Raw genomic sequence first — 26340 nt, forward strand, 5'->3', positions numbered from 1 at the left:
TCACCTTGGTTTTTCACTTGCAATCCCAGAATAAGATAGTTGCTCGCTTCTCTTTTCCTTTTGTTTCTTAAATTTATCTTAGATTCTAAGCCAATACATGGCCTAGAGCTTTATTTTGGTGTTGAAGTGTTCATTATTTTCCAAACTACCACTATTTAGCCACTTAGAGATGATTTAGTAGAGTTTTGCTTCTAAGAATTATCGGGTAAGTGTCCCTCGTTAATTTTATTCTATGGAATAAGCTATTGATTGTGCTTATCATGTAGCTTCTATAAATATCTTAGAATTAAGAGAGTTTTAATTCAAAGATTAAAGGTACATTAACTTATGTTGACTTTATAAATGTAATATTTGACCGGATAAAAACTGCACCAAATGAATTCAAAACGTTTAAAACTTAAGCCTATTTTGTTTGTCTTAGAGTCCTCTACCTAATGTTAGAGTTTCAAAGAATTTTGTTTTCAGAAAAATGCTAGACTTGAACAGAGAGAGTTCACTATGCATCGTCGAAAACAGCACTCTTTGTAGTTCACTTTATTTCTAAATTTTGGGTTCAATAAAATGTTTTTTTGCATAATTATATTTAATTTAGTAAATAAGTGACTAATATTAGTGTTTGGTGAAGTTGAAAATTAATTTAGAACTAGTTCGGTTTTTTACTTAAAAAGTTGTGTCTTAAATTTTCTAATCGTCAAAGAAAATCAAACCTTCTAGATAAAGGCACTAAGGCTAGTCACTTATGCTGAAATTCTAGTACTCGAGCTAGAAAATATCTTTGCTTTTGTGAATCAGTTGTAGCAGCATTCTTAGTTGATCACATCTTTGATAGAAAAGCCTATTCTCAAGTTTGGAACCCGTTTTCTCACTTGTTTACTTATTCCACTTCCATAAACTAGCACTGGCATTGTAAACAGAACTTTAAGAGAGTTAAGATTTGATTTGACAAAATTCTTTATAAGGGTTTGAATGAAAGAAAGAAAGATCAAAGAAGCAAGTGTGAATGCACACGTGGTTAGGATCTAATCTGACTGAAACACTCGGGATTTCAAAACCAAGGTCAAACGAACTCAAAATAAGTCGAATCAAAATGAGAAAATGTCTATCTTAGTGTTCTCTATCTACCCTCAAAATTTGAAATCAATTGGAGTACGTTTAAGCATAGAAAAAATGATTGGAATATATTTCATTTAACTTGGACGAAAATACAAATTTGAATACATTATGACAAGTGGACTAGGTTCATCCCCTCGATGGTTGACCTCTTTTATAGGTCAAAGTCATCCCAACCCTTAATCAAAATTATTAGAATGAATCCTAGCTGTTCGTTGTCTTATAAATAGAAACCTAAGCTAAGGTTATTTTCACCTTAGTTCTTCATTTGCAATCTTAGAATAATATAGTTGCTCGCTTCTCTTTTGCTTTTTTTTCTTTAGTTTGTCTTAGATTCTAAGCCAATACATGGCCTAGAGCTTTCTCTTGGTGTTCAAGTGTTCATCATTTTCCAATCTAGCACTATTTAGCCACCTAGAGATGATTTAGTAGAGTTTTGCTTCTAAGAATTAGTGGTTAAGTGTTCTTCTATAATATTATTCTAAGGAATAAGCTATTGATTGTGCTTATCATGTAGATTCTATAAATATCTTAGAATTAAGAGAGTTTTAATTCAAACTTCAGTCTATTTTGTTTGTCTTAGAGCCCTTTACCTAATGTTAGAGTTTCAAAGATTTTCGTTTTCAGAAAAATTCTAGACCTGAACGGGGAGAGTTCACTATTAGTCGTCGAAAACGCCACTCTTTGTATATCACTTTATTTCTAAATTTTGGGTTCGCAAAATGTGTTTGGGCATAATTATATTCAATTTGGTAAATAAGTGACTAATATTAGTGTTTGGTGAATTCCGAAATTAATTCGGAGCTTGTTCAGTTTTTGACTTAAAAAATAGTGTCTTAAATTTTCAAATCGTTAAAGAAAATCAAACCTTCTAAGGAAAGGCACTAACTACTATCTCATAAATTAACATCCCAAAATGTTATTGTATAGTTGTCTTTCTGCAGCCTCTAACTTTAATATAACATAGCTCATTGGGGAGATTAATATCTTAAGTTAGTCAAGTGTGTATCATCATATAGATTAGATGTGATTGCCTATTGGCTTAATGTTAGTCGTGATCACCATCAACCTGACTACACTTCTCTATCCCTTTTAGGAGATCACGTTATAATCTATGAAGTGAGGAGAACCCTCCGTAGGGAGCATGGCCCATGGCCAAGGCAAGATGCCCATCACTCCATTCTTTTTGGTGGATCTTATGTCGACTGCTAGAATCAAAATAGATGATTCTCTTCCACTTGATGTTTCTAAGAATATGGGTTTTGACTACTTGCCTCTATAATTGGATCTTGTATCCCAATCTTATAAGTGATCCTAACTTATTAGGTTCCTTATCTTATTAGGCATAGGCTTCTTATTGATTAAAACAAGATTAATCCAATTATTTTCCCAGAATAGGAGCCCTAATTTATATGATATGGTTAACCCTTCAATGTCAAGGCATTATCCTTTCTCAAGGAACTTTTGTCATACATTAGGTGCTAGGAGCTAAAAGCTCCCACTCCTTATTTAAAGACAATTCAAACCCCAAAAATTTTCATAAATAGAAATGTGTTCATCCATTAGGGAATGGCTGCACCTGGTCACAAAACCATTGGATTCAAAACCCACATAACAACACACACATTTGACCATAGAATGAAGTCTAACATAGGAAGCCCATGGCCCTAATACCGCACGTACCGGTGTACCATGTCATACAATGCATCTTATCAATCAGTTAATTAAGCAGTTACTAAGTAGTTACAAAATGTAGACATGCTCATATCATACTCGTGGTCAATCAACTGACATATCCCACATTTTTAAGGAAAGAGTTCATAAGTGTTTACTTACCTCGCACGCTTGCTTGAATCCTCCGACATTGCTAAATCCTGCTATAACAGAATATAACACGTCGTTATACGTAGAACTAGAGGACCCTTACGAGTAGGATACTAAGTTAACCTAATGTAAAGGGTTGCTGGGACCTAAGTTGCACAAATGGGGCTAAGGCGGATGTCTAATGTCTTAACCGTATATTCGGGCTCGAGAGCGTACTTCCGGTCAGTGAGTAGGCATTTTGGCCAAAAGCTCCTAACGGGGTTTCAAGGCTCCTATGCAATCTAGAGGCTACTATAACTCCTTCTAGGCTACAAAATAAGCACATGCATCATAAGAAAACTCAACATCATGCAATACAAGGAATCAAAGAAACTTTTAAAACTCTTTTGGAAACATTTCTTGATTTTGTAAGAAAAGATAGAAGAACTTTAACATGGTGCTCAGAACATGTAGAAAGGCAATAATGACGACAACAAGAGGATAAGAATAGGTAAGGGATTACCTTGGAAAAATGGCAAGAGCACAAGCTTTCTTCTTTCTCTCTCCCAAATCACAAAACTCACAAGACACTCACACAAGTGATTCAAGAGAGCCTTGGGGCAGAATGATGGTTTCAAAGGGGTGGTGGGGGTTGGCATTTATAGGCCAGAAAAGCTGAGGGCGCTACCAACTATTCTGAAAAGTAGCGGACGTCCCATACTATTGGGGCGTACGTCCAGTATTGTTGATTCAATGGTCCAAAGGGTGCATCATACATACAGTACGATGGTCAACCGAAAAGTAGCGTACGTCCAGTGGTCCCCCATCATACGTCCTCACTATAAGTTAGAGGCGTATGTACAGTGGTCCCACATCGTACGTCCTCACTAGAGACAAAGGCGTACGTCCGACAACCCTAGTGTATGTACGATCAGAAAGGGTTAAGCTTGGGCTTATGCTTCAAAATGTTTAGGAGTTTTTAGGCAATAAGTGTGGGCATAGGTCCTTTGTTATAAAATCGGATTTTACATAAATTCTTTAGTCGTTCTTTGTAGAAAATCTTTTAATGAAAACAATTGTTTTGTGTCGGGGTATTACATGTTAGGGTTGCTCCTCCGCCTATGGCGCCACCTAGCTTCAAGCACCGCTAACCCATTCCTAAAATTGCACTTCTCTCTCTCGGGTCTCTCTAAAATCGCAGCTTTCTCTCCCTCTCTCACGTGCTGCCTCTCCCTCTGTCTATTTTCTTCTCTCCTTCTCCTTCTCTTTTTTTTTTTTTTTTTTTTTTTTTTTTCTCTCCTTCTCTCTCTCTCTCTCTCTCTCTCTCTCTCTCTCGTTTTGGTCTAGGCAGGATAAACACTCCCTCTCCCACAGCTTATCTCTGCATCTTTCCCTCTCAATCTCACAGTGTCCCTCTCTCCCTTCTCCTTCTCTTCTTTTCTCTCCTTGTCTCTCAACTCTCTCTCGCTCATGAAGACGCAAGGAGTAACGCTCCCTGGTTTTATAGAATGAGGGGGGGGGGGGGGGAGGGGGGTGTGTCCTTTTTCTAGTAAAACAATTGGGGATCAGCGGTCACCAATTTGATGCCCATCCACGCGTGGATGGCTTGTTAACTGCTAAGGGTACAACTTTGTCCCCAAGCCTGCATCTCTGAATCTCTCTCAACCAATCTCTCCATCTCTTTTAGATTGTCAATCTCCCATACATATGCCTCTCTGATTTGGTCTCATCCCTCTCTTATTTTCTTCCTTATCTTTCTTAACCCAACATCTCTCTCTCTCTCTCTCTCAAGCTTGGTGACCCAAGCTCCTTGCTCCACCCACACCTTCCACGTGAAGGTGTGGCAGGCAGCAAGCATACTGTCTGCTACTATGCAGCAGCTTGACTTCACGTGAAAGTCAAGCTTTCACGTGAGGCCAAGTCCTCTCTTCTTCTCACGTGATTTCCAAGTAAGTCCATCCATCAACTTCTAAGTGTACCAAATTACCCATCTTAGTCCCTTAAACCACAAAAGACCCATTACCCCCTATTGTCTTTTTTCCTTTTTTGTGGTTTAATACAATTATCAAGATAAATCTCCAAGTCACAAATTAAATCCTCTAATACCATAGAAAATCAAAACCTATAATTATATCCTCATTAACAAATCCGGATCTTATAAAATAAAATCACCAATTAAAACCCTTTATGACAAATGTTGAATTATTCTTAAATAATTATTTCCTCCAAAATAGGAAATAATTTTAGGGTATTACATAACGGGACTGGAGGGATTGCCAATAACCCTAGCAAAATGGTTAATACTAGTTTTGGGGACGTTACAATAACTATAATGTATGGTTTACCCAAGATATTACCTATTCTCAGAAGAGTTGGCACTGTCCAAGGGACCTGTAATACAATTCGATGCTCCGACTATTATATGCTAACATCCATAACTAGCAGCTCGACTAAGTCTGACCTTAGGTGGTCTACGCTACTAATGATGTACGTCATGTGGTGACCCGCCAATTAAACATAGTTGTGCCGGTCACGAAACAACTATTGAATCTAAGGCCCATATAATGTACACACATTTGACTATAGAATCAAGTATATATAGTAAGCTCATGACCATTATAACACGTGTATCGGTGTATCATGTCATACATTGCATCTCATTAATCAGTTATTAAGGTAGTTACTAAGTTGGGTAAAAAGTAATTATGCTCATAACTTACACGTGCTCAATCAGCTGACATAGCAAACGTTTTTTAAGAAAAGTAGTCGTAAGTATTTACTTACTTTGTACGCTCGCTCGATTCCCTAGACATTTGGAACTCCTACTATAACGAAACATAGTTCATTGTTATATGCAATACTAAAGAACCTATTATAAACACATAAGGTTCTAGTCGAAAAGCAATCTAGCTAAAAGGTTATAAAACCCTAATTTCACTCATTTTGTACACTAGTCAAATGTTGAAGCTTTTAGCCGAGCGTTCGGTCAGATGCTAGAGTGCTTGCAAGGCCCCTATCATTAAACCACTACGTAACAAATTTCATCTTAGGTTCGTAATGAGTGCATGCAATCATAATATACTATGACATCATGAAAACTTGGGAAAACAATGTGTTTTTAACACGTTTGAAAACCCTTTGAATAGTATCACAAACTCATCATAGTCCTCAAGACTTGTAAAAAGAATAAATATTACAAGAATAACATGAAAACTAACCGAGTACAGAAGAGTTTACCTTGAAGATGATCTCCAACTTCAAAACCTCCTAATTCTCTCTCTAAAAATCTCTTCTCACTCTAGAGTTAGAGTTTTTAGTGGAGGGGGTGGAGTTTGGGGCAAGGAGAGGATGGTATTTATACGGGAATGGATGTATATTGGTTTGAAAGTGTGGAGAATTGGTTAAAATTACATTTTTAGACTGTCACTGAATGTTTGATACTATGGTCGAATGTTCGATGTACTATTATACAATAGTTTTAGGGTTGTAGGTTGAACATTTGGTCAATGCCCAAGGGTCCTTAAATGGGTCAACGAACATTCGGGGTGGTTCTCTATCGAACGTTTGCACTAAAGGTTGAGCTCGAACATTCGGTGGTCCCTCATCGAACGTTCAACCAGAGGCTAAAAACTAGGCTTTGGCTATTCGTAAATATAAAAATTAAAGTTTTTCTTAAGAAAATGTTTTAAGGCTCTTTGATTTTGAGACTGTGTTTGAAAAAGGCGATAAGCCCTTATTAGAGTTTTGAAATCTCATGACATCAATGGTAATCTCGCCACCCCTAGATTTTTTATTTTAGTTTTATTTAATTTTAATAGTTTTAAAGGGCATTGAAAAGTTAAATGCAAAAAAGTTACTTTGACGCGGCCGAGAAATTCCCAATTTTATTTTAACACAAAATACTATGATATTATTTATAATAGAATGGCAGAAGGAGTATGTCTAGAAATTTGATACTCTAGTCTAGAAGACTAGAATAATAGTTTGAAAAATAAAGTGGATTTTCTCTTTAAAAATTCAATTCGATGCATCCATGTATCGTCTATGTCGGGGACTCGGTCTGGAATCGCCATTAGAACGTACGCCGCCACGTTTTCCCATATTCCCCATACATTTCAAAAAAAGAAGAAGAATAATTAATAAATAATAATTGGCTAAAAAAAATAAAAAAAAAGAAAGAAAGAAAGAAAGCCGCTCCTCCTCACATCTCCCAACCCGAAGATTTCAATTTTCTCTCTCTCTCTCTCTCTTGGGCTCACAACCTTTTCTAATTTGGATTTCACAAAAGCCTCCGTGAGATAGATTATGTTCTAGAAGCTTCACGAATCTACTGGTGCAACATAGCCACCAAGCCCCACCCTATTCATGGATCACCCTTACGATGCCTGAGCTGCGAAGCCGAGCACGCACGAACCAGGCATCCGACAACCCGGATCCGAACCGGATTAACCGACAACAACCACAACCCGACTACAAGAACAAGCTCCTAAACGTGCCAACTCGCTTGAGAAGGGGAACCGAGCGGAACCGGAGAAGTAACAAGAACGCGATCGGCGTCGGCGAGAGGGGGAGAGGCCGCAAGGTTGTCACCGAAGCGAGGTCGTTGAAGGACGACGAAGAAGGAGGAGAGGAGGAGGAGATTAGGGTTTTGAGAGAGGGAGGTGGGGAAAAAGCCATGGATGATTGCGATAGTGGCGGCGCCGGCGGCCATAGCGGCAATAAGGGCCTGGGGGCCGAGGATGAAGGCAGCACTGCTCCTCTCCCTGAGAAGGTTTCCTTCTATTCTCTAATTTCGTGTTTCGTTTTTGGTTTTCTGAATTTCTGTTTGGATGATGGGAAAGCTGAGGAAAAGGGGAGAAAATGAAAATTTGATTGTGAGTTTTGTGTTTTCCTGTTTTTCTACATCAAAACCTATGGGCTTTATCGAGTGAGGTGAGCTCAGCCGTGCGTTATGAGAGCTAAATATCACAGCTCCCTTTTGTTCTTGATGAAGAAAAATGAGGAAATCTTTGGGTTTTTGGAGTCTTGCTCTGTTTGGTTGTTAGGAAATAAAGTAAAACAAACAATTTTTAAATAAAGATATTCTTCTTTTCTGAGATCGATTCTCTTTTTCTTTTTTGCATGTTCATTCTTCTTTATTCACCCGATTTGCTTAAGGTCTTGATAATTGCTTCTGTGGATTCTTTTTTTGTTTTTTTTATTGCAAAATTAGTCAGTTGGGGGCTAGATTGCCTGGATTCATAGTAATAATTAAAAAAAACTTAGGGAGGAAATGCAATAAGAAGAACAGTGATTTCCATGGGCTATAACTTGCATGCAATATTGTTTTGCATTTCTGTGTACTCATTTTATTATTTGGTTTGTTTACAACAGGTCCAAGTAGGTAGTTCCCCAGTGTACAGAATAGAAAGAAAATTGGGAAAAGGAGGCTTTGGACAAGTGTATGTTGGTCGACGGGCTGGTAATTCAAACGAAAGAAATGGCCCTGGAGCTGTAGAGGTATGACATGTTTGCTATATGGTGCGTCTGCTTTCTTCAGTAAATATGTTGATACTTTTGGTGTTAACATGAGGGCGTGATCTCTCTTAACTTTCAGGTAGCTTTAAAATTTGAGCATAGGAGTAGTAAAGGATGTAATTATGGACCGCCATATGAGTGGCAAGTTTACAGGTAAGGCTCTTATCAGTGCTTGTTATATGTTTGATCTGTACATCGCATTTTCACCGTAGAAATCTTACTATATTTGTGTGTATGTGGTTTTAAATTCAACTGTTAACGGGTTTTGTGCAGTGCACTTGGCGGTAGTCATGGTGTTCCACGAGTCCATTATAAGGGCAGGCAAGGCGAGTACTACATTATGGTATGTGTTCACTTTCATATGTTCCTTTTGATTTCATTGTAATGAAGTCGTAGTGTCTTAGTTCTGGCTTTAGAATCCCTAAGATAATTTTAAATTGATTCCAGGTCATGGATATGCTTGGGCCAAGTTTATGGGATGTTTGGAATAATAACTCACACACGTAAGCTTCTTTTTGAAATTGATGGCTGAAATTCATTGTTCTTTTTACTCATTCAGGAATGGATCCATTGTTGCCTATCTAATGTTTACTTTTCTCTTTTTGACTACAGGATGTCTACTGACATGGTGGCATGTATTGCCATTGAGGCTATCTCCATATTAGAGAAGATGCACTCTAAGGGGTGATACTTTTATTTCAATTCTGATTATATTCTGTTTCTTTAACTACAAATATAAATTGTTTCTTGTTAAATGAATTAGAGTTAGTTTTTTGACACTGGAATCTCCTTAGCCTGTTAGATCCTATTGTTATGGTACATGGGCGGTGTCAATGTCCATGAAGCCCTTACACCCCGTTATTTTGTAGGGACCTGTTTATAGATGTGATGGCAGTGTGGTGAATATTATCTGGGTATTTGTGGGTGCCATGGTTGAAGAGCAACTGTTTCTTCTCAGGGCCCATCAACCTTTACATTAAATAATTTGAGACAGTATTCCATAATTATTGCACTTAATCATGCTAGCTAGTGTATGATAAAGAATTGTTAGTGTTTGAGTGGTCTCCCATCATTGCATTATATGTGTGGTTATGATGTTGCTGCTGATCTCATTGGCATGTATCTGATCTTATTGGCAGATATGTCCATGGGGACGTAAAACCTGAGAATTTTTTGCTTGGTCCTCCTGGGACTCCTGAAGAAAAAAAGCTATTTCTTGTGGACCTTGGATTAGGTAAGTTAAATTGCTGTTCGGCATCTTTTTACTAGCCCAGGAAGTTGAAGTACTGATGTGTTGTTCTCTGTATGTCTTGATCTTACAGCCACCAGGTGGCGAGACAGTACAACTGGCTTGCATGTTGAGTATGATCAACGTCCTGATGTTTTCAGGTAAAATAACAATTTATTTAACTATAATTCTGCTGAACTTAGCTTACCATGGGAGTCTTGTATTGCTTATTGCTGTATGATATTGTGATCCAGGGGAACTGTCCGGTATGCTAGTGTACATGCTCATCTTGGTAGAACTGGTAGCAGGAGAGATGACTTAGAATCTCTTGCGTATACTCTTGTTTTTCTTCTCCGTGGCCGGTTGCCATGGCAAGGATATCAGGTTCTAAATTTTCAAAATTCAATGGGGTTGAGTTTGACGTAACTGTGTTTTTTCTTCTAACATTGTGATTCTTTAGGGAGAAAATAAAGGATTCCTTGTTAGCAAGAAGAAAATGGCCACATCCCCAGAAACTCTGTGTTGCTTTTGTCCTCAGCCTTTCCGGCAGTTTGTTGAGTATGTGGTAAATTTGAAGTTTGACGAAGAACCTAACTATGCAAAATATATCTCTCTCTTTGATGGGATTGTTGGTCCAAATCCAGATATAAGGCCAATAAACACTGACGGTGCTCAAAAGGTACTTTTAGTGTTCTTGCAACTGCATAACAGCTCTAGATATATTTGTAAAGGTTAAAGTATATGTATTGTCCCTGAAAGTCACTTAAATTTCAAGTTTGTTCCTTGAATATTTTGCCTATCAAATTGTTCTATGTTTTTACAAAAATCTTCATTTTACTGTTTTTTCCTTTACACCTACTGAAGTGATAGAATTCAGTGTTGGAGCTCTTTTTTATGATGTGGCACATTTCGAAACCAAGAAAGCCTAACCAGCTGCCAAGCCATCTAATTTTTATTTTTTTGGTGATGGGGTTGGGGGCTGGGAGGAAGAATTACTGAGCCATGTTGCTGATGTAGGCCCTTTTGTTTCTAAATAGAGCAACATCATTATAAAAACTGCTACATCAGCCAATTCTGTCACTCCTCTAGATGGTGTAAGGGAAAAGCCCAATCTGAAGTGTTTTGGAAAACACAACGATCATGGCACACAATTTTCAAGGGAATGAATTTGAAATTGGCAGTAATTTTTCAGCTACACAACATATTTTGAGTTATCTAACATGTATCTTGTTATTTTGAAGCTTATATATCAGGTTGGACATAAGAGAGGACGATTGACCATGGAGGAGGAAGATGATGAACAGCCGAAGAAGAAGGTTCGAATGGGGATGCCTGCAACACAATGGATTAGTGTTTATAATGCTCGTCGGCCAATGAAGCAAAGGTATGTGGTTGAAGTTACTCGATAAGATCGTCTAGTGTGTGGCAAGAGGATGTGAGAGGTTGATGTTTTCATCTCCTGTTGCAGATATCACTATAATGTGGCAGAAGTAAGGCTCTCCCAACACATTGAAAAAGGATATGAAGATGGGTTGTTTATCAGTAGTGTGGCTTCATGTTCAAACCTTTGGGCCCTTATTATGGATGCTGGCACTGGCTTTACTGGTCAAGTTCATGAACTCTCGCCCTACTTTCTTCACAAGGTTGCATTTAGAACTGTTGTCTATGAAATATAAAGTCTTGTTTTATTTGCATCTAGAACAGTTGTTTATGAAATATAGAATTTACATGTTGATTAAATGCATTGCATTTTTGTACTTCATTGTGCTGTATAGATGTTAATTACTAATGCCTATAGCATTTTAACTCTGTGTAAGTCAACAAATTAATCTTGTCTATCTTCTAATTCTGTGTAGGAATGGATTATGGAGCAATGGGAGAAGAATTACTATATCAGTGCAATAGCTGGAGCTAATAATGGGAGTTCATTAGTTGTAATGTCCAAGGGTTAGTCATAGTATCTTTGAGCAATATCAATTTTAACAGGATTTTTATCTACCCATCTTAACTTTTATTGGTTCTTTGAATTTAGGGACACAGTACTTACAGCAGTCCTATAAAGTCAGCGATTCATTTCCGTTCAAGTGGATCAACAAAAAATGGAGGGAGGGATTTTATGTTACTGCCATGGCCACTGCTGGAAGTAGATGGGCAATTGTTATGTCTCGTGGTGCAGGATTTTCTGACCAGGTTTTGTTCGATTATCTGGATCACTGCTCACTTGGAATGCTTTGTGGTAGCACAAAAAAAATTGAATTGACTTTTTTTTTTCTTCCAGGTTGTGGAACTAGATTTTCTCTATCCTAGTGAAGGTATTCATCGAAGGTGGGATGGTGGTTACCGCATCACATCAACGGCTGCAACTTGGGACCAAGCTGCTTTTGTTCTTAGTGTTCCAAGAAGAAAACTGTCCGATGAAACTCAAGAGACTCTCAGAACTTCTGCTTTTCCTAGCACACACGTCAAGGTAGACTATTTAGTTTAAACATTTTCTCCCTGTTTTCTTCATATCCACCATTCTCTCTGAAACTAAAATTTCTACATGGTGTTTATGCAGGAGAAATGGGCAAAGAATCTTTATATTGCATCAATTTGCTATGGTCGAACTGTTTCTTGAACTGTCAAAGTTCTGTTGGGATGCCACTAATGTCATTTTGACCACTCACTTCTATGGCCCGCGGACTGGCTTTTAGCACGTACTTCTTGGAACCAAGGATCCTCTCAAGGCAAATTTACTGATCATGGCATTTTGGAGATGATGTATGCAAAACTCTTCTTTATTGCCGCCATCACATAGCATCTGTTACAAAAACCTGTGCACTGTCTTTCAATTGTGTCAAAATGCTTGCGAGGCTAATTTAAAATCATATATCCACCTGCAATGGGGATCACTTCTACCTGTCATTAAAAAGTTTGTACAGTTTTGAACAATAATCACGTGGTTGAAGGCATGTGCACAGGTCATTCTGATTATTGATGGTATTTTGGGAGGTACAATTATCATTTTGCTGTGGGCTCTGGACATTCTCAGCTGTTCAGCCTGTACCTAGTCTCTTTTTTCTTTTTTAAAGTTCTTTTTGGACTTGAAGATACTTCTGGGGTGTCACTTGAACTGAGAGCAAGTGGTTGTACACGTTGAGCAACAGTTTGTAATGATCTCTTAATTATTATTGTTCCTCATGCTATAATTTAATTGAATACTTTTGCACCTCCCTTCGACTGATATGGCACTTAATGTGCATGGCTTGTGCAAGTATATGCAAGTGCTATTTGTGCCTGTAACAAAATCATGGAACTGGTTTTTTTTTTTTTTTTTTTTCCCTTGCTAAAGTGTAGCCTTTTTTTTTTTCAGTACAATTATTTTCTCACAATTTGTATTATGATCCCAGTGGTTGCTTTGATTTAGATTTTGAACTGGTTTCTGGGTACATATTTTTCAAGCTGAAGATCTGCTCAAATTCTGAAGTTCATGTCAATTTTTTTTTCATTATAGGTTTCTTCATATTCACACCTGCATGTGCATATCTTATATTGTGTATGTATATACATATACACAGGCATGCATTCATGGATGATTATTGCTAATGCACATTGCATTTGACTGCCAAAGAGGAAGCAGGGTTGGCTATTTGCTGATGTGGTTGTCAGTTGCAACTAATGTTGTTAGATACAAATATTAGTCAATTTTCTTGGCATTCTTTTAAATTCTTCTGTAGTGGTTTAGATTGGTTGTTGAGCACTGACTATTTATATACCGTGCCGGTGTACCTTGATTTTCATAAAACTTGGCAATGTGAATGTGCTGTATTTTCAGTGTATTTTAGCATCAAAGATTAGGTAGTAATTTTGCTCAAGATCTTGGAAGCAGAAATATAGAAGGCAAGCTCCTTGTGTCCATGTTAGAATTTTTCTTCTTTTGTTTTTTTAAAGTGGTACCGACAAAAACTCCAGTCTTCCACTGGTAAGTCCTGGGAGTGTCACTGGGAAACTTAAGTTCTTTGATGTGCAGTTTGTGGAAAGCATTTTTCTGATAGTTTAGGACCTGAATATTGTTACAGTATGATTAATCAAATTTAATTTTACATTCAGGTACAACATAAGATTCTTATGGCTTATTCATACCAAGCCTATTTTTACGGTAAGGATCCACCTTTACTTGTTTTCATTATGCACATAGATGGCTTTCAATATTTCTTTAGGAGATAAGGCAAGCTGAATATGTGGTAAATGTCTTGCATCCAGGGTCTGTTTGGATGTCATGGAATCTGACTGGCTTTATTGAGATCTACTCGTGGTGGTTGAAATCCTTCATCCACAATGGTGCTATGAAATGCCCAGGTCATCACCACAAATAAGGGTATGGAATACTTCTTTCCCCAAGATGATTTTTTCTCCCCCCCACACACACCAAAAAAAAGGGATCATTTCGTAGATGACTGCCATTTTGTTTCTTGGGTATTATATATTTTATGCATTCTACTCGTTTAGAAACTTGACATTCTGTACACCTGATCATGTCGGGGGCCCTCAGGGCAACGATACACTTATTGTGAGAGGATAACATAGGAAATTCATGAGATTTGCAACATGGTCATCAATTTTAGGTTTGAATACCAACAAGAATCGTTATGATAGAAATAATTGTATTGAAGATTACGCTCCATTTAATCATGGGCGAGAATGAGATCAACATTGGCAAAAGCAATTTTTTCCTTTGATTATGATGCCATCTTATTTCATTTGAGCAGAATGATAAATATTTATGGATTTTTCAACTGTGTCTGTCCTAAATTCAATAACATCAATATGCAGTACATATTGAAAGAACGTGTTTTATTCTTCTCCAGTGTCCTTTCTTTCTTTCTTTCTTTTTATTCTAGGTGTACTGGAAAATATACCAACCCTTTTTGCTTTGGTAGAAGGAAGCCTGTTTATATGGTCCTGAGTTTCAACATGTGAAACTCATAAAAAAAAAAACATGTGAAATAATTCCCAAGAATCAAGGTGTTAATTTTTAATGTCTGTAAAGCTCAGATACCCTTTCCGGAGGTGTCACAATAAAGGGACAGTTAGATCTGCAATGGAGACAACTCTTATGTTATACTAAAAGACAATGTAGATTCTGATTGTAGAAGTGCAGCACTACTATATATTGAGGTTGTGCAAGCTTCACCTGAACTGAGCCAGAACTTTGCCCGTGTGTGTGGATGTACTTTCTGGAGGTTTTGTGTGTCAAGGGGGGTTATGTCTTACCGATTGTTGCCCTTCATAGAATGGGAAACTATACTAGGTGCACAAAAATCATACTTTAGTTGATGTAAGATATGTCATGTTGGATGTTTTGATTTGTCAAAACAAGATTCTCATCCCTTGAAAGATCAGAAAAACAAAATGAATGATTTTCTGTTACTTGGACGAGTTTTGATTTCACAGTTCTTTTACACAGATGGCAGGAGCCTGAGGTTTGGCAGGCTGTCTTATATGCACAATATTGCCACTTATGTATATGCAGGTTTTCAGAATTTATGAATGCTTTATGCTGATGATATCCATCCATCAAGATGCTGAATTTGTAGAATGAGCTGAGCTTACCAATGCTTATTTTTCCAATCAACCGTCAACATGATGGTCATTTGCTTAAATAAGCATAAATATGTGCTCACTTTTCTACCTGTTTTGGCAAACATCATGACCAAAGAGTGAGACAATCAACAGCATTTAATAGACGTGCTTTTTGTACAATTGATTGGATTGATTTTGTGACCTTCAGTTGACAGTGGAAGAGGTTTGTTCAAAAAGTTGAATGAAAGTGGTGGCGTTAAAGCTCTTTTTTGTCTCTATAGATATCACTCCAGTGGATTGAGGTCCCTGCAATTCCGGGTCGGTTCATTTGGCCCCATGCATTCAAAATGAACAGCTGAAATTTTGTCACATAAGCCTTATAAAATAAAAAAAATAAAATAAAATAAAATAAAATAAAAAGAAAGAAACAAAAGAAAAAAATAAAATAAACTTAAAAAGGGTTGTTTCCTACGGGTGGTAAGCTACCCTAAGGTAAGCTACCCTAAGGCGTTTGGTTGTGGAGGTGGAGGTGCGTCTACTCCAGCCGCTTCCACAGGGTGCAACCTGCTCTCGGATGAGGGGCTCACAATTCCTTATAGCTGTCGAAGGGTGGTGCACAATCCCTGATAGTTGCTTATGGGGGTGGTCGCGACTGCTCAATGGCTAGTGGTTTTGGGTAGTTGTGACTCTTGATGACTTTGGGGGCTCATGTGACCACCCCTTCACTCCTAAGAGGGTGGTGCACTCACCTCACCTTTGAAGGTTTGGTGTGATGGATGGTCCGGTTATCTTTAAGTTTGCCTTTTTTTTTTCTTTTTTTTTTTTAAATAATTTTTTTGTGTTTTCGAGGTGTGGCAAGATCCAGGAACTTTTAGAATTGCAAGGGGTCTCAAAAAGTCAATCCACTCCATTCAAAAGAAGAAATGAATGTCCTAGGAAGCTATGCTTTATTCGAGTTCCGAGAGGCTTTAGTACAAAGTTCCTTTTTCTAAGTGGCTTTAGCACAAAGTAGAGTAGTTGTTCCTTGCCCTCTTAAACCTCCGAGTTCAATGAGAGATTTTATACGTATTTTTTCTGTTCTTTCGAGTGGCACTTCTTGTTCTGCTCATAGACATAGTGTAAGCTCGATTCAGATATATATATATATATATATATATACACAATTTTTTTTTTTCTAATTAATTTATCTAATGATTAATTTGCAAAAGAGAAGACAGTAAATATAGAAACATCAGGTCTCATTCGCAACTATTCATCCTTGCCACTTATATTCTGAGCGTTATATCAAGGCCCAGTTGAAGAGGTTGTTCTAGACAAATCCTTCCTACAATTATTGAGATTTGCTGTAGTAATCACCCCAGATCCGTTTCAACAGTGACTTATAAATATCTTGCCAATAAGTACAGCAATAGCATGGCCTAAATGTCAACAAATTCGAAAATGCTTCTTCTCTACTAATCCTTCTCCCATTTAATTATTATTGGAATCTATGGATCATATGGGTCCCACATGAGCCTAACAAATTCAATAGTAATTTTAAAAGGTGGGAGGATGGAAGAAGAATGCACTTCTTGGTAAAAGCGGTTGCATTAGAACCATATCAATGTGTACACCGTATAAGCAAAATGTGTACAATAATGAAATTACCGTCTGCATCCGGAAAAATTATGTGCAATGCTACTACCATAGCACATGCCTCTTATGTATATGCTTCTCGAGGTATCATATCCTTACCCTGGACTGAGCTGTCAAAATCTGAGCCATCTCATACAGATTTCCTGGTATTTCATATACTGCCTCTTTTTATGTCTCTAATTGCTTCTATGCAGCTCACACCCAAAAAAAAAAAAAAAAAGAATTGACTGCAATCTGAAAGATTAGCCAAAAGATTTACCGCACTCGACATAATCTCCTCAAACGAACTCTCTCCTGGTAAAAAGGAAGTATCCGCACATTTAGTTTACCAAGCATTTTCATCTTAACAATTGCCCAAGTAATCAAAAGGGTTAATGTATCAAGTACTAACTACAATTCATTTGTAAATTGATGTGACAATCCATAATTGGTAAAATAATTAAGTATATAGTTAACAAGCCATGCACTAATTAATTATATTGAGAAATCAATTTTTTTGCTTAATCATTTCACCAATTATAGACTACCATGTCAATTTATGTGAAACTCGTAGCAAGCAAATGATGTAGTACCCCTAAATCGAAAAATATGAATGCATTTTGGTAAACAATACTTGCCTCAGTGTTGTCATGGTCATACTTAATCAAGAAAAGACACCTGCAGCCTCTTATATCATGGAGTCTCCTTTGGATTTCTAAAACACGAGCATCATAGTAGATTGCTTGATCTCTTCTCTCCTAAAATGTCCAAACACTGTCAAATTAAATGGGATAACAAGAATGGAGATCATTTCTGAGAACGAAAGATAAACAATGCAATTTGAATCACCTGGAAGCAGAGAAGGACATCTCCAACTTTCACTGTATGACATTCTGAATGCTCCAGAGGAACAGAGCGTTGCCGCACTGCCTTTTTCACATTGAGCCACTCATCCTCCTCCGCACCAAATCCAACAAATCTGACACGAACTTCCTTCAATAAATGACAAAACTCATCAAATGAATTTAGGTAGCAAGATGTGCAGAAGGAACTGGCTTTTAAGTATTCATTACTCATACTGCTTCGGTTCTTTCTTTTTTAAATTTGTTTTTGGCTATAGCTTCTCGACCCCTAACTCTACCCAAAAGAGCCCATACCACCAGCCCAAGCAAACTTTTACCATTTATTGTAAATTCAGCATCCTTCCACAACAATAAACATAAGTATTATGATATAAAGACTTACAACTTCACCTGTACCAAGAAATCTGTGAGCAACGAACATATCAACATCATACCTGCTAAGCCAGAAGATGAAATTGGACGGTGGGTCAGTTTCAACTAAGTTTATTAAAAAAAAAAAAAAACACTACATAGGTAACATATTACTATCATATTTTAGTACTCAGAGTTCACATGGGGATGGACCTTCGTAGATCAATGGTAAGGAATCACCCTAGCTTTGACCCTCGCTCATGGTAGTGTGCTTAGCGGGTAGGCCTGACTATTTGTAACTAGATTTCTATTGACCCCAATCAATAAACCCTTTTACATAAAGCAAGCAAATGATTTGTTATTATACCTGCAAAAAGGTCAGCAATTGATATTGGATGCCTTGGGCTCCTTTAACTTTTTATTTTCCTTTTTCTAATTAAGTCTAAATATCAATTTTTTGTGTTTTATTTATTGGAAAAGGGGGGGGGGGGGGGGGGGGGGGGGCGGGGGTGGGGGGGGCGGGGGCTGTTTAAGTGCCACCTATGGGGATCAAAAACATATATTTAAAATAACTAAGGTCAATCCCGCTTCTGGTAGCAGGCTCAAAGACCATAATTTTGTAGATACAAGTGGCAGGTTGCAGAATCTACATTTAGGACATTGAATGCTGACCAAACCCCAAAGTTATTCCTTCAGAGCTGAAATTGCAACCATTTAACTGAGGACACAAACAACCTTTCTGTCAAGAAATGGTAGATAGCTGGTGAAATTTATCTGAGAAAAGTTCTATCATTTTTTTTTTTTGATAAGTAATCAAGGATCTATAATTTTCATAAGCACCATCATGTTAAACTTGATAGAAAGTTTCAAATTATTATGATAGCTCTAGATTTGAAACTATAAAAGTCAGGTCAGGTTTTATATGGCTTATTGCTGCTTTGCCCCAAATCCTGCTCCAGTATATTCATAAGCCTCTCTTTTGTTGGTAATAACATAATGACCTTGAAATTTAAAAGTTACATTTAGCATTAGTGTGCCTTTAAGCATTTCAGATGCCTCATACTGAATATTTATTTGATTAATCAGCAGATCCCTTGTAGTTAGATTAAGGCTACATTGAGTAGAGTGAGAAACGAAGTTCCACGTGTTATCTTCTTTTTTCCACACACTGTTTGTACGTTGTTTCATGTGTTATCTTCTTTTTTTTCCCCTATTTGTATGTTATACACAACAAACAGGTTTTGAACCCACAACTTAACCACCACCCTGTTCCTAACGGGGGGAGAAGTACCAGTTGAGCTAGATCTTGTTCAATATCTTACCTCCTTAAACATTTATCTCTTTGATTTTAATTTCTACAATTCTATGGTCCATGCTTTGTTAGTTTTGTTATCTTAGTATACAATTTTCATATAATAATCTATGAAAACATTATGCATATTTTTTGATTGTCTAGTCCTAAAATGTGTAATATGTTCAAATATTTTGAAATCTTATGAACTTTTTTTCTTAAATAATGTCTATAATGATCCATGCTCTATTTGGTCTGTTATTTCTGCATACAGTCGTCTTATACAAAGGGGCAACGATCTTTAGTTCACGTGGACCAAGGTTGCTTGGGAGCAAGTTTGTCTTCCCAGAGGAGGGCTAGGCAATCAAGACTATGAAACATTGGAATCGCACTGCTACAATCAAACACTTGTGGCATATCTGTAGCAACAATGACCAATCTGTATGATCATGTTGGGTACTAAGGGTTGTGATTGGAGATGGCCGTCTACTCAATCCCTAGTATGGTTGGAGTTACAAAGAGCTACTCCTAGTTATTTCAAGCCCATTAGGGCAAATACATATTGTGAAATGGGTGGATGACATTAACGACAAATTCTCTATACCTTGGGAAGGTATCTGTCTAACAATCCAATGGTGAACAGGCAAAATATTATCAACTGTTATGGTAGGATGATTCTCAGGCATGATTTAATCTTATGGCTAGCAGCTCGTGCTAGGTTAAACATACAAGATATGCTACAAGCATATGGCATCTGATTGGCAATTATTGTGCTCTTTGTCAACAAAATGTCCAAGATCTTAATCATTTGTTATTCACTTGCCCCTTTTCAGAATGCATATGACACTTTCTGTGATAAGTTCAATTTTCCATAGGTCCATAGGAGTTACGAGGAAACTGTGTTAGATAACTCAAAATCTTAAAGGGAAGTCCTTCCCAATGTTATCTATAAAATTATGTTTGCAGTTGCAGGGTATGCAATTTGAAGCGAGAGGAATTCTATAATCTTTAAAGGAGAAAGTTATGAGGGCTCATATTGTTCACCACGAGGTTATCAAGTATCATCTCAAAAAAATTCGTGACTCCAAAAGGTCATGGGTGAATTAGAGGATATATTTTGGTAGGTTGTGTTGCTTTGTTGTCCTGTTGATTTGGTGAATGAGCTTTGTTATATCCCTTCAATCTAAGGTTGGTTGGTTTATGTTGCTTGGGACAGGAGTACGCATCTGAGCTCTTGTACAGTTGTTTTTAAATTTATATTATTACTAACCTTACCCAAAAAAAGAAAAATACTAAAAATTTTCTGCATTTAATTCTGCTACTAAATATTATTCTCCATTTATCCTCAATATGTTTTTCCCATGCATTTATTTTAAGATCTATCACTAAATATATAAAAAGCTTATGCCACAAGTCTTAGCAGTGATAAAATCACCCTGTATCATGTTTTGACCTTTAAAAACGCTGGCAGCAGACAAAATGACTGTAATCAACTACATGTCAATGCATCCAACAAGGCAATATCAAAATATCAAAAAGCTTCTAAATATTAAGTAATGACACAAGTACTGTTTCTTGCTATATGTAGGCTTACCATGCCGCATCCTTTGATGACTTTGCCTCAAATTCCAACTCTGACAAGTCTGGGATCTTTTCTCCTGCTTTTGAACTATCTTCTACATAATATTACAGTGAAACAGTTTAATTTCGTGCAAGTTAACTTGATATGTCGTTTTATTTTCGATATGTAAATCAATTTCATTAAAAAGTGCAGGGGCACAATCCAAGTACACGGTATACAAAAGAGACCCCCCCAACTAGGGAGAAAAAGAACAACACAAGTTTAGAAAATCCGCAAAGCTAGAAAAGTGAGAGCTACTTGATATGTCATTTAGGTGGTTAGAAAGTAGAAACAAAGAGTATAAATTAAAACGGTTATCAACTCAGAAATTCATACTTGTTTATTTTTTGATTTAATAATAAGATCACAATCAGTTATAAGAAGAGGCATATGAAAAGGAAAAGGTCAATTTTCATAAACAAGATGACTACCAATAATTAGAAGTTATCTAATGAGCAAAAGCAAGTCATGAGCACTGTCCTGATTTCCTGCAATTCAGACATCCTCAATTCAATTACGATCATTTAATGATCATGTTTGAAATTACCATCCTATAGCATAGAGCAAGTTTTACAAATATTTATTATATCGTGTTGATGGCATCATAAAAAGAAAAGAAAAAAAGACACATAAAATACATATCTTCTACAATATAGTAATGCAACTAAATAGCATAAAGATTCTTCAACAATGGCATAGACATTTTATCGTAGCATTGGCTATGCATAAATTTTAAATGCTTCAATTGACATGAAGAGCAGTCATGTCAATAGCAAACTTGACCGTATTAAGTTGAACAGTACTTTTCTGCCATATTTCATACATTAAGCCATTCATCCTTTTTCTTTCACATGTACTTAAGCCACTCATATTGTCCTTTTGCTTCAATGCAGATTTATAATCATCTCTAATATTTCCCATCAATTTCTGCATTGGCAGATGCATTGCTTTATGTAACAACAGTATACTTTTAGATAACAAGGCACCATGAGTTCAATAACAATGGGTCCCCCACGCTTTCCAAAAACCATTTACTCACAAGTAAACAAACCAAAAGCCAGGATATTTGACATGTTATCTCCACAGTCCACACACAGCCAGTGAGAGAGAGATGTGTGAAAGTCTCTAGGTATTTTTTTTTCTTAAAAAAAAAAAAAAAAAAAAAAAATTGGTTTTTATATAACACTATGGACAAAACACCAAGGAAGTAGTAGTAAGCACTTATGTGATGGACCTTGGGGCATCTGCGAGATTCCGTCCATCCTGTTTGGAGGGCTAGCTTTTGGGAGCACATGCATATTTTTAGAGGCATCTCGGGCATCTTGCTGCTGATTTTGGAACCAACTATGTACCTTAAGGTGTGATCAAAACAAAGAAGTGGTTCACAAAACAGAGAGAACAAGTCTTAATTGTAGCAACAAAAAAGTAATAATCCTCTCCTAGAGTAGACATAGCATAAATGGGGAAAACAAAAAAATAAAATAAAGAATAGAAACTGTGAACACCTCAGCCCATTTAACAATAGGTTTCCCAGCACGACCAGACGAGCGACTGCAGATAAATAAAAAGCCAAAGTGAAAGGCTTAGCGTCTAAACAAGCAACTCTAAACAATAATATTTATCTTAGTTCCAACCAAATGATACAATTCAATTAAGGCAAGTAGGAGGACTCACTTAAAACTTTGTGCAATTTTTTGACAAAATTCTCTGTTCAGCAACTGTTCTCCTGATTCCTTTAGCAATTTCTCCATTTTCTCAATCTGTTTTGCAAGACAGTGGCAGATGCCATGCTTCTTAGCACACATTAACCAAAATAAAATATGTATTGAGAATAATCACACAAAAAAAAATCATGAAAATGCCTAAAAGACAGAATTGAAACCATTCAAGAAATTGGAAACAAAGACATCAACTTTATTGTTCTACTGATTGCTTTTGCAATTTCCCCATTTTTTTCTACAATACTTTTAACATAACATTAGAAGAAAAAAATACATTAATTTCAACCAATTATATCCAAATTCTCACTCCAAACCAAATGGTCAAACGAATATCATTCGTAGCATTTAGAAAAGCGCAAACAACAAAGTCCCAATTAAATACCCCCAATGGACACCGTCACTGAATTCATTTCTGAAGTCAAAGTGGATTTTCTTTCCCATAACCGTCAGTAAAGACCATTGAAGCACATACACCAATAATGATGTCTTTCCCCCTCAGTAAAGCCACTAAGCAATCAAAGAGAAGAAACAGTTTCTCATATAAATTAACATACTAAACAAAAGTGACAGGCAAAGCTCAAAACCGAATAAGAGTATCAGTATAGAAAACAAGATAAATGCATCAAATTACATCTGAAAAATAGAGAAAGATATGACAGAAACAAAGTAAAGAAGAAAGTAACACATGTGACCAAATCTAATATATATATATATATATATATAACCTAGAAGAAAAAACTGAAAATCATAACAGCAGCAAAAAATTAAATTAAAAAATACATATCATATAACAAATAACACAAATAAAATAAAAGAAGTGTAAAAGCATACAACAAATTTTTTTTTTTTTTTTTAAATCATTAAAATCTAGAGAAAATAACCATCATAAGAAATCATCACTAGAAATCATTACAGCGACAGAAAATATAATACAATAGAAAACAATGTTGAACATGACCTAGCTAATCAAAATGCACGAATCACGAGCCGGGGCTTCAAAATCACAATAAAACACATTATCATAAGCACATTATATCTTTCTAGCATTCTGATCATTTTAAAGAGAAATCCAGAGGATAACTAGTTGAAATTCATAGAAATGCTTTGAACTTGTTCACAATAAGGATAAATTTCAATATTTTCATCGAAAGAAGGTAGAATTTGGACCACAATCAAAGTGAGAAATTTTTTAGCATCATAGGCAAATGTTTACTTTTTCATGAGTAATCGAAATATCATTAAAAGTGTAAGGCGCCTCCATCTACAAAGGAAGTATACAAGAGAAGCAACCTGATTAGGAGGGGCAATAAGAGCAAAAAAATCATGATAACTAATCAACAAAAGAAAAATAAAAGCAATTGTCCAAAGGTACAAAGTGTTAAAAAATAGAGACTAAATCTCCTCCAAAGTCTTCTCACAATCCTCAAAGCTTCTATCATTCATTTCCTTCCATAGACACCATAAAAGGCACGGAGGCACCATCTTCTACACAGCAACACTCCGAGTGTTGCCAGCAATCCACCAACAAGCATACAAATCGACCACTCATAAAGACATGACCCAAGATAACCCAAGATAACCCAAAACAACTAAAGAAAACATTCCAAATGGCACAAGCAACCTCACAATGAGGCAAAAGATCGTCCATAGACTGCCAATTCCTTTTACATAAGTAGCATCAATCAACCACAATGACGTGCCGTTTTCGGAGATTGTCCATGGTAGGCAAATGTTTTGTATAGGACTTAATATCATTATTTCAATGCATTTATCCACATACATGAGACTCTAAGTCAAATCTGCCAAGCTAATTACAGATTCCATGGGAAGAAGGTAATTACTCAATATCTGCAAGTTTGCTGTTAAACGGAAGCTAGAGTTTAAGACATTACGATCACAGACAAACAGCACATGTAATTCTAAGATTTGGATTTGGTTTTAACCGAACCCAAGTGGCCTAACTTCAACTTATAAGCTTAACTTTCATGTTTGAATCACAAGACTAGGGTAATCAAATCAATACCCAAGTTTTACTGCCAATCAAACAACTATTAATCTTTCAAATTGATTTATTTTGCATCACAACCGACAAAGGAATATAGAATTCTCGTAAACTTTCAGCCAGACTATGAAAACTAAGTAGAAATTAAGAGCTAACAATAATGGTTCACCCATAATACCCGTGTTGTGTGCTAACACACGGGTTTTAAATTACGACCAATTTGTGTTAGAGTCCATAATATATGACATTATGAACCCAATTCCCGAAAGATATTCTTCTTTACACCTTCTTAAGTGAAAAAAAAAAAAACCATTTAAAAAAAAAAAAAAAATTGTGTATAACATTCAATCTTCCTAAAGAGAATCTCCAGATATATTTGTGCATAATCTAAAGAAATAATATAAATAAACAAGACCAGCTACATTTACACTATAAAAATTAAAATATATATATATATATATATATATATATATATATATATTACAAAAAAAAAAAAAAAAAAAAGAACAGGCATGGATTACCTCAGCCTTTGTAAAGCCAGAAAAGACCTGCCTTTCTCTTGGACGAAGACGGTCCATTAACTCTCTATCTCTCTGTCTCTCTCCCTTCTTTCTCTGTGAACAAAACCCTAACTTCGTATATTCAATTTCTCTCGCTCTGTCGCTCAAAGAAAGAAATGGCTCCTGGTTTAACGGTTTTAAGTATCATTTGTGTTCCTTATAGCTTTTATATAATATTTCTGAATTTTTTATTATTAATTTAATTTCTGCTCCCTCGTTTCGCTGGTAACAAAAAGGAAATAGAACTCCAATTAATCAGTGAGCTGTCTTCTTTTATACAATGTGATTGATTGATTGATTGATTGATTGATGGTAAGAAATATTCTATTTAAAATCTTGATAAACGTATTAAATTGGTCCAAATTAAAAATAGGGTTAAATACCTAATATTCTTGAGGTTTGTCAAATTTATTTTTATCTTCTTGGTGTTTTATTTTTATCACAGGAGATTCTTATTGTTTTGATAAATGACCAAGTTAATCCATCCGTTAGTTGACCTAACGGAATTCCACGTGCACTAATCAGATGTTGACACGTGACATCTATTTAATTTTTTTAAATTAAAAAAAAAAAAAAAAAAAAAAAAAGGGAGGAAAAAAAATTGGGGGTGGCTCTTGGCCATTTGGAGCCATCCCCTTTGGCCATCCGAGCCACCCCCAAATGGCCAAGGCCCACCCCCTTGAAGCCAAGAGCCACCCCCAGTAAAACCATCCCTTCTCTTTAAAGAAACTCACCGGAGAGGAAAAACTAGAGAGAGGTCAGAGTAATTGGCCTTAGTTTCTTCCCTCCTTACAATATCACAGATGTCCAATGGAATATAATCTAGCCAAGTAGCATATGTGACATAGGTGGTAGCCATCTTAGCTAACCGATGAGACGTATTATTGGCGTCCCCTTCAAAGATAATATGTTGATACCCTAGCTCCTTACTGAAAATAGTAGCATAAAGAGTTGCTACGGCTCGAGCCATTGCAGGATCAACCTTTGCCTCCTTTGTAACACTATGGGCTGCTAAGAAAGTGCTAGTTGAGTCTCAGGCAATACATCCCATGATATCATTCCATTCTTCAAATCCACTATAGTGTCCCAATTCATTT

The 26340-nt window shown here is 36.5% G+C and overlaps 2 protein-coding genes across 7 annotated transcripts; one reads left to right on the top strand and one right to left on the bottom strand.

Moving 5' to 3' along the window:
- The first annotated feature begins 7080 nt into the window (after positions 1 to 7080).
- Positions 7081 to 15484, top strand: LOC132189934 (casein kinase 1-like protein HD16). 4 transcript variants are annotated; one of them, XR_009441075.2, is made up of 19 exons: positions 7081 to 7684; positions 8287 to 8412; positions 8510 to 8583; positions 8704 to 8773; positions 8878 to 8933; positions 9043 to 9114; positions 9570 to 9664; positions 9753 to 9819; positions 9913 to 10042; positions 10119 to 10337; positions 10900 to 11042; positions 11127 to 11301; positions 11515 to 11605; positions 11691 to 11848; positions 11937 to 12125; positions 12216 to 12418; positions 13748 to 13796; positions 13901 to 14015; positions 15171 to 15484. XR_009441075.2 is itself a non-coding variant. In XM_059604785.2 (16 exons), the coding sequence occupies exons 1-16, from the start codon at positions 7295 to 7297 to the stop codon at positions 12273 to 12275; spliced, it is 2115 nt and encodes a 704-aa protein (XP_059460768.2). In that variant the 5' UTR covers positions 7081 to 7294; the 3' UTR covers positions 12276 to 12881. The 4 variants fall into 4 exon arrangements, 1 of the variants encoding a protein (XP_059460768.2); XR_009441074.2 differs by lacking the exon at positions 15171 to 15484 and having other exon boundaries at positions 13901 to 15073; XR_015909153.1 differs by lacking the exon at positions 15171 to 15484 and having other exon boundaries at positions 10912 to 11042; positions 13901 to 15073.
- A 1161-nt stretch (positions 15485 to 16645) lies between these two features.
- LOC132189935 (protein SAWADEE HOMEODOMAIN HOMOLOG 1) lies at positions 16646 to 25444 on the bottom strand. 3 transcript variants are annotated; one of them, XM_059604789.2, is made up of 9 exons: positions 25205 to 25444; positions 22635 to 22720; positions 22466 to 22511; positions 22195 to 22312; positions 20934 to 21012; positions 18080 to 18134; positions 17684 to 17827; positions 17473 to 17592; positions 16646 to 17149 (listed from the first exon to the last, which is right to left on the bottom strand). In XM_059604789.2, exons 1-9 carry the CDS (start codon positions 25259 to 25261, stop codon positions 17111 to 17113), a joined length of 744 nt encoding a protein of 247 aa, XP_059460772.1. In that variant the 5' UTR covers positions 25262 to 25444; the 3' UTR covers positions 16646 to 17110. The 3 variants fall into 3 exon arrangements, with proteins under 3 accessions (XP_059460772.1, XP_059460770.1, XP_059460771.1); XM_059604787.2 differs by having other exon boundaries at positions 20934 to 21015; positions 25205 to 25442; XM_059604788.2 differs by having other exon boundaries at positions 18080 to 18131; positions 20934 to 21015; positions 25205 to 25441.
- Between the last annotated feature and the right edge of the window lie 896 nt (positions 25445 to 26340).

The sequence above is a fragment of the Corylus avellana genome, chromosome 9 (assembly GCF_965113065.1).
Source record: "Corylus avellana chromosome 9, dhCorAvel1.hap1.2, whole genome shotgun sequence".
NCBI classification, from domain to species: Eukaryota; Viridiplantae; Streptophyta; class Magnoliopsida; order Fagales; family Betulaceae; genus Corylus; species Corylus avellana.

What these genes read in the sequence shown, in the direction of transcription:
- LOC132189935 (XM_059604787.2), bottom strand. Translation starts at nt 25,261, where the DNA reads ATGGACCGTCTTCGTCCAAGAGAAAGGCAGGTCTTTTCTGGCTTTACA. An exon ending in CTGGCTTTACAAAGGCTGAG is followed by an intron (nt 22,721 to 25,204) that starts GTAATCCATGCC and finishes CTTGCAAAACAG; the next exon opens with ATTGAGAAAATGGAGAAATT. An exon ending in AAAATTGCACAAAGTTTTAA is followed by an intron (nt 22,512 to 22,634) that starts GTGAGTCCTCCT and finishes ATTTATCTGCAG; the next exon opens with TCGCTCGTCTGGTCGTGCTG.
- LOC132189934 (XM_059604785.2), top strand. Translation starts at nt 7,295, where the DNA reads ATGCCTGAGCTGCGAAGCCGAGCACGCACGAACCAGGCATCCGACAAC. An exon ending in TGGAATAATAACTCACACAC is followed by an intron (nt 8,934 to 9,042) that starts GTAAGCTTCTTT and finishes TTTTGACTACAG; the next exon opens with GATGTCTACTGACATGGTGG. An exon ending in CGTCGGCCAATGAAGCAAAG is followed by an intron (nt 11,043 to 11,126) that starts GTATGTGGTTGA and finishes CTCCTGTTGCAG; the next exon opens with ATATCACTATAATGTGGCAG.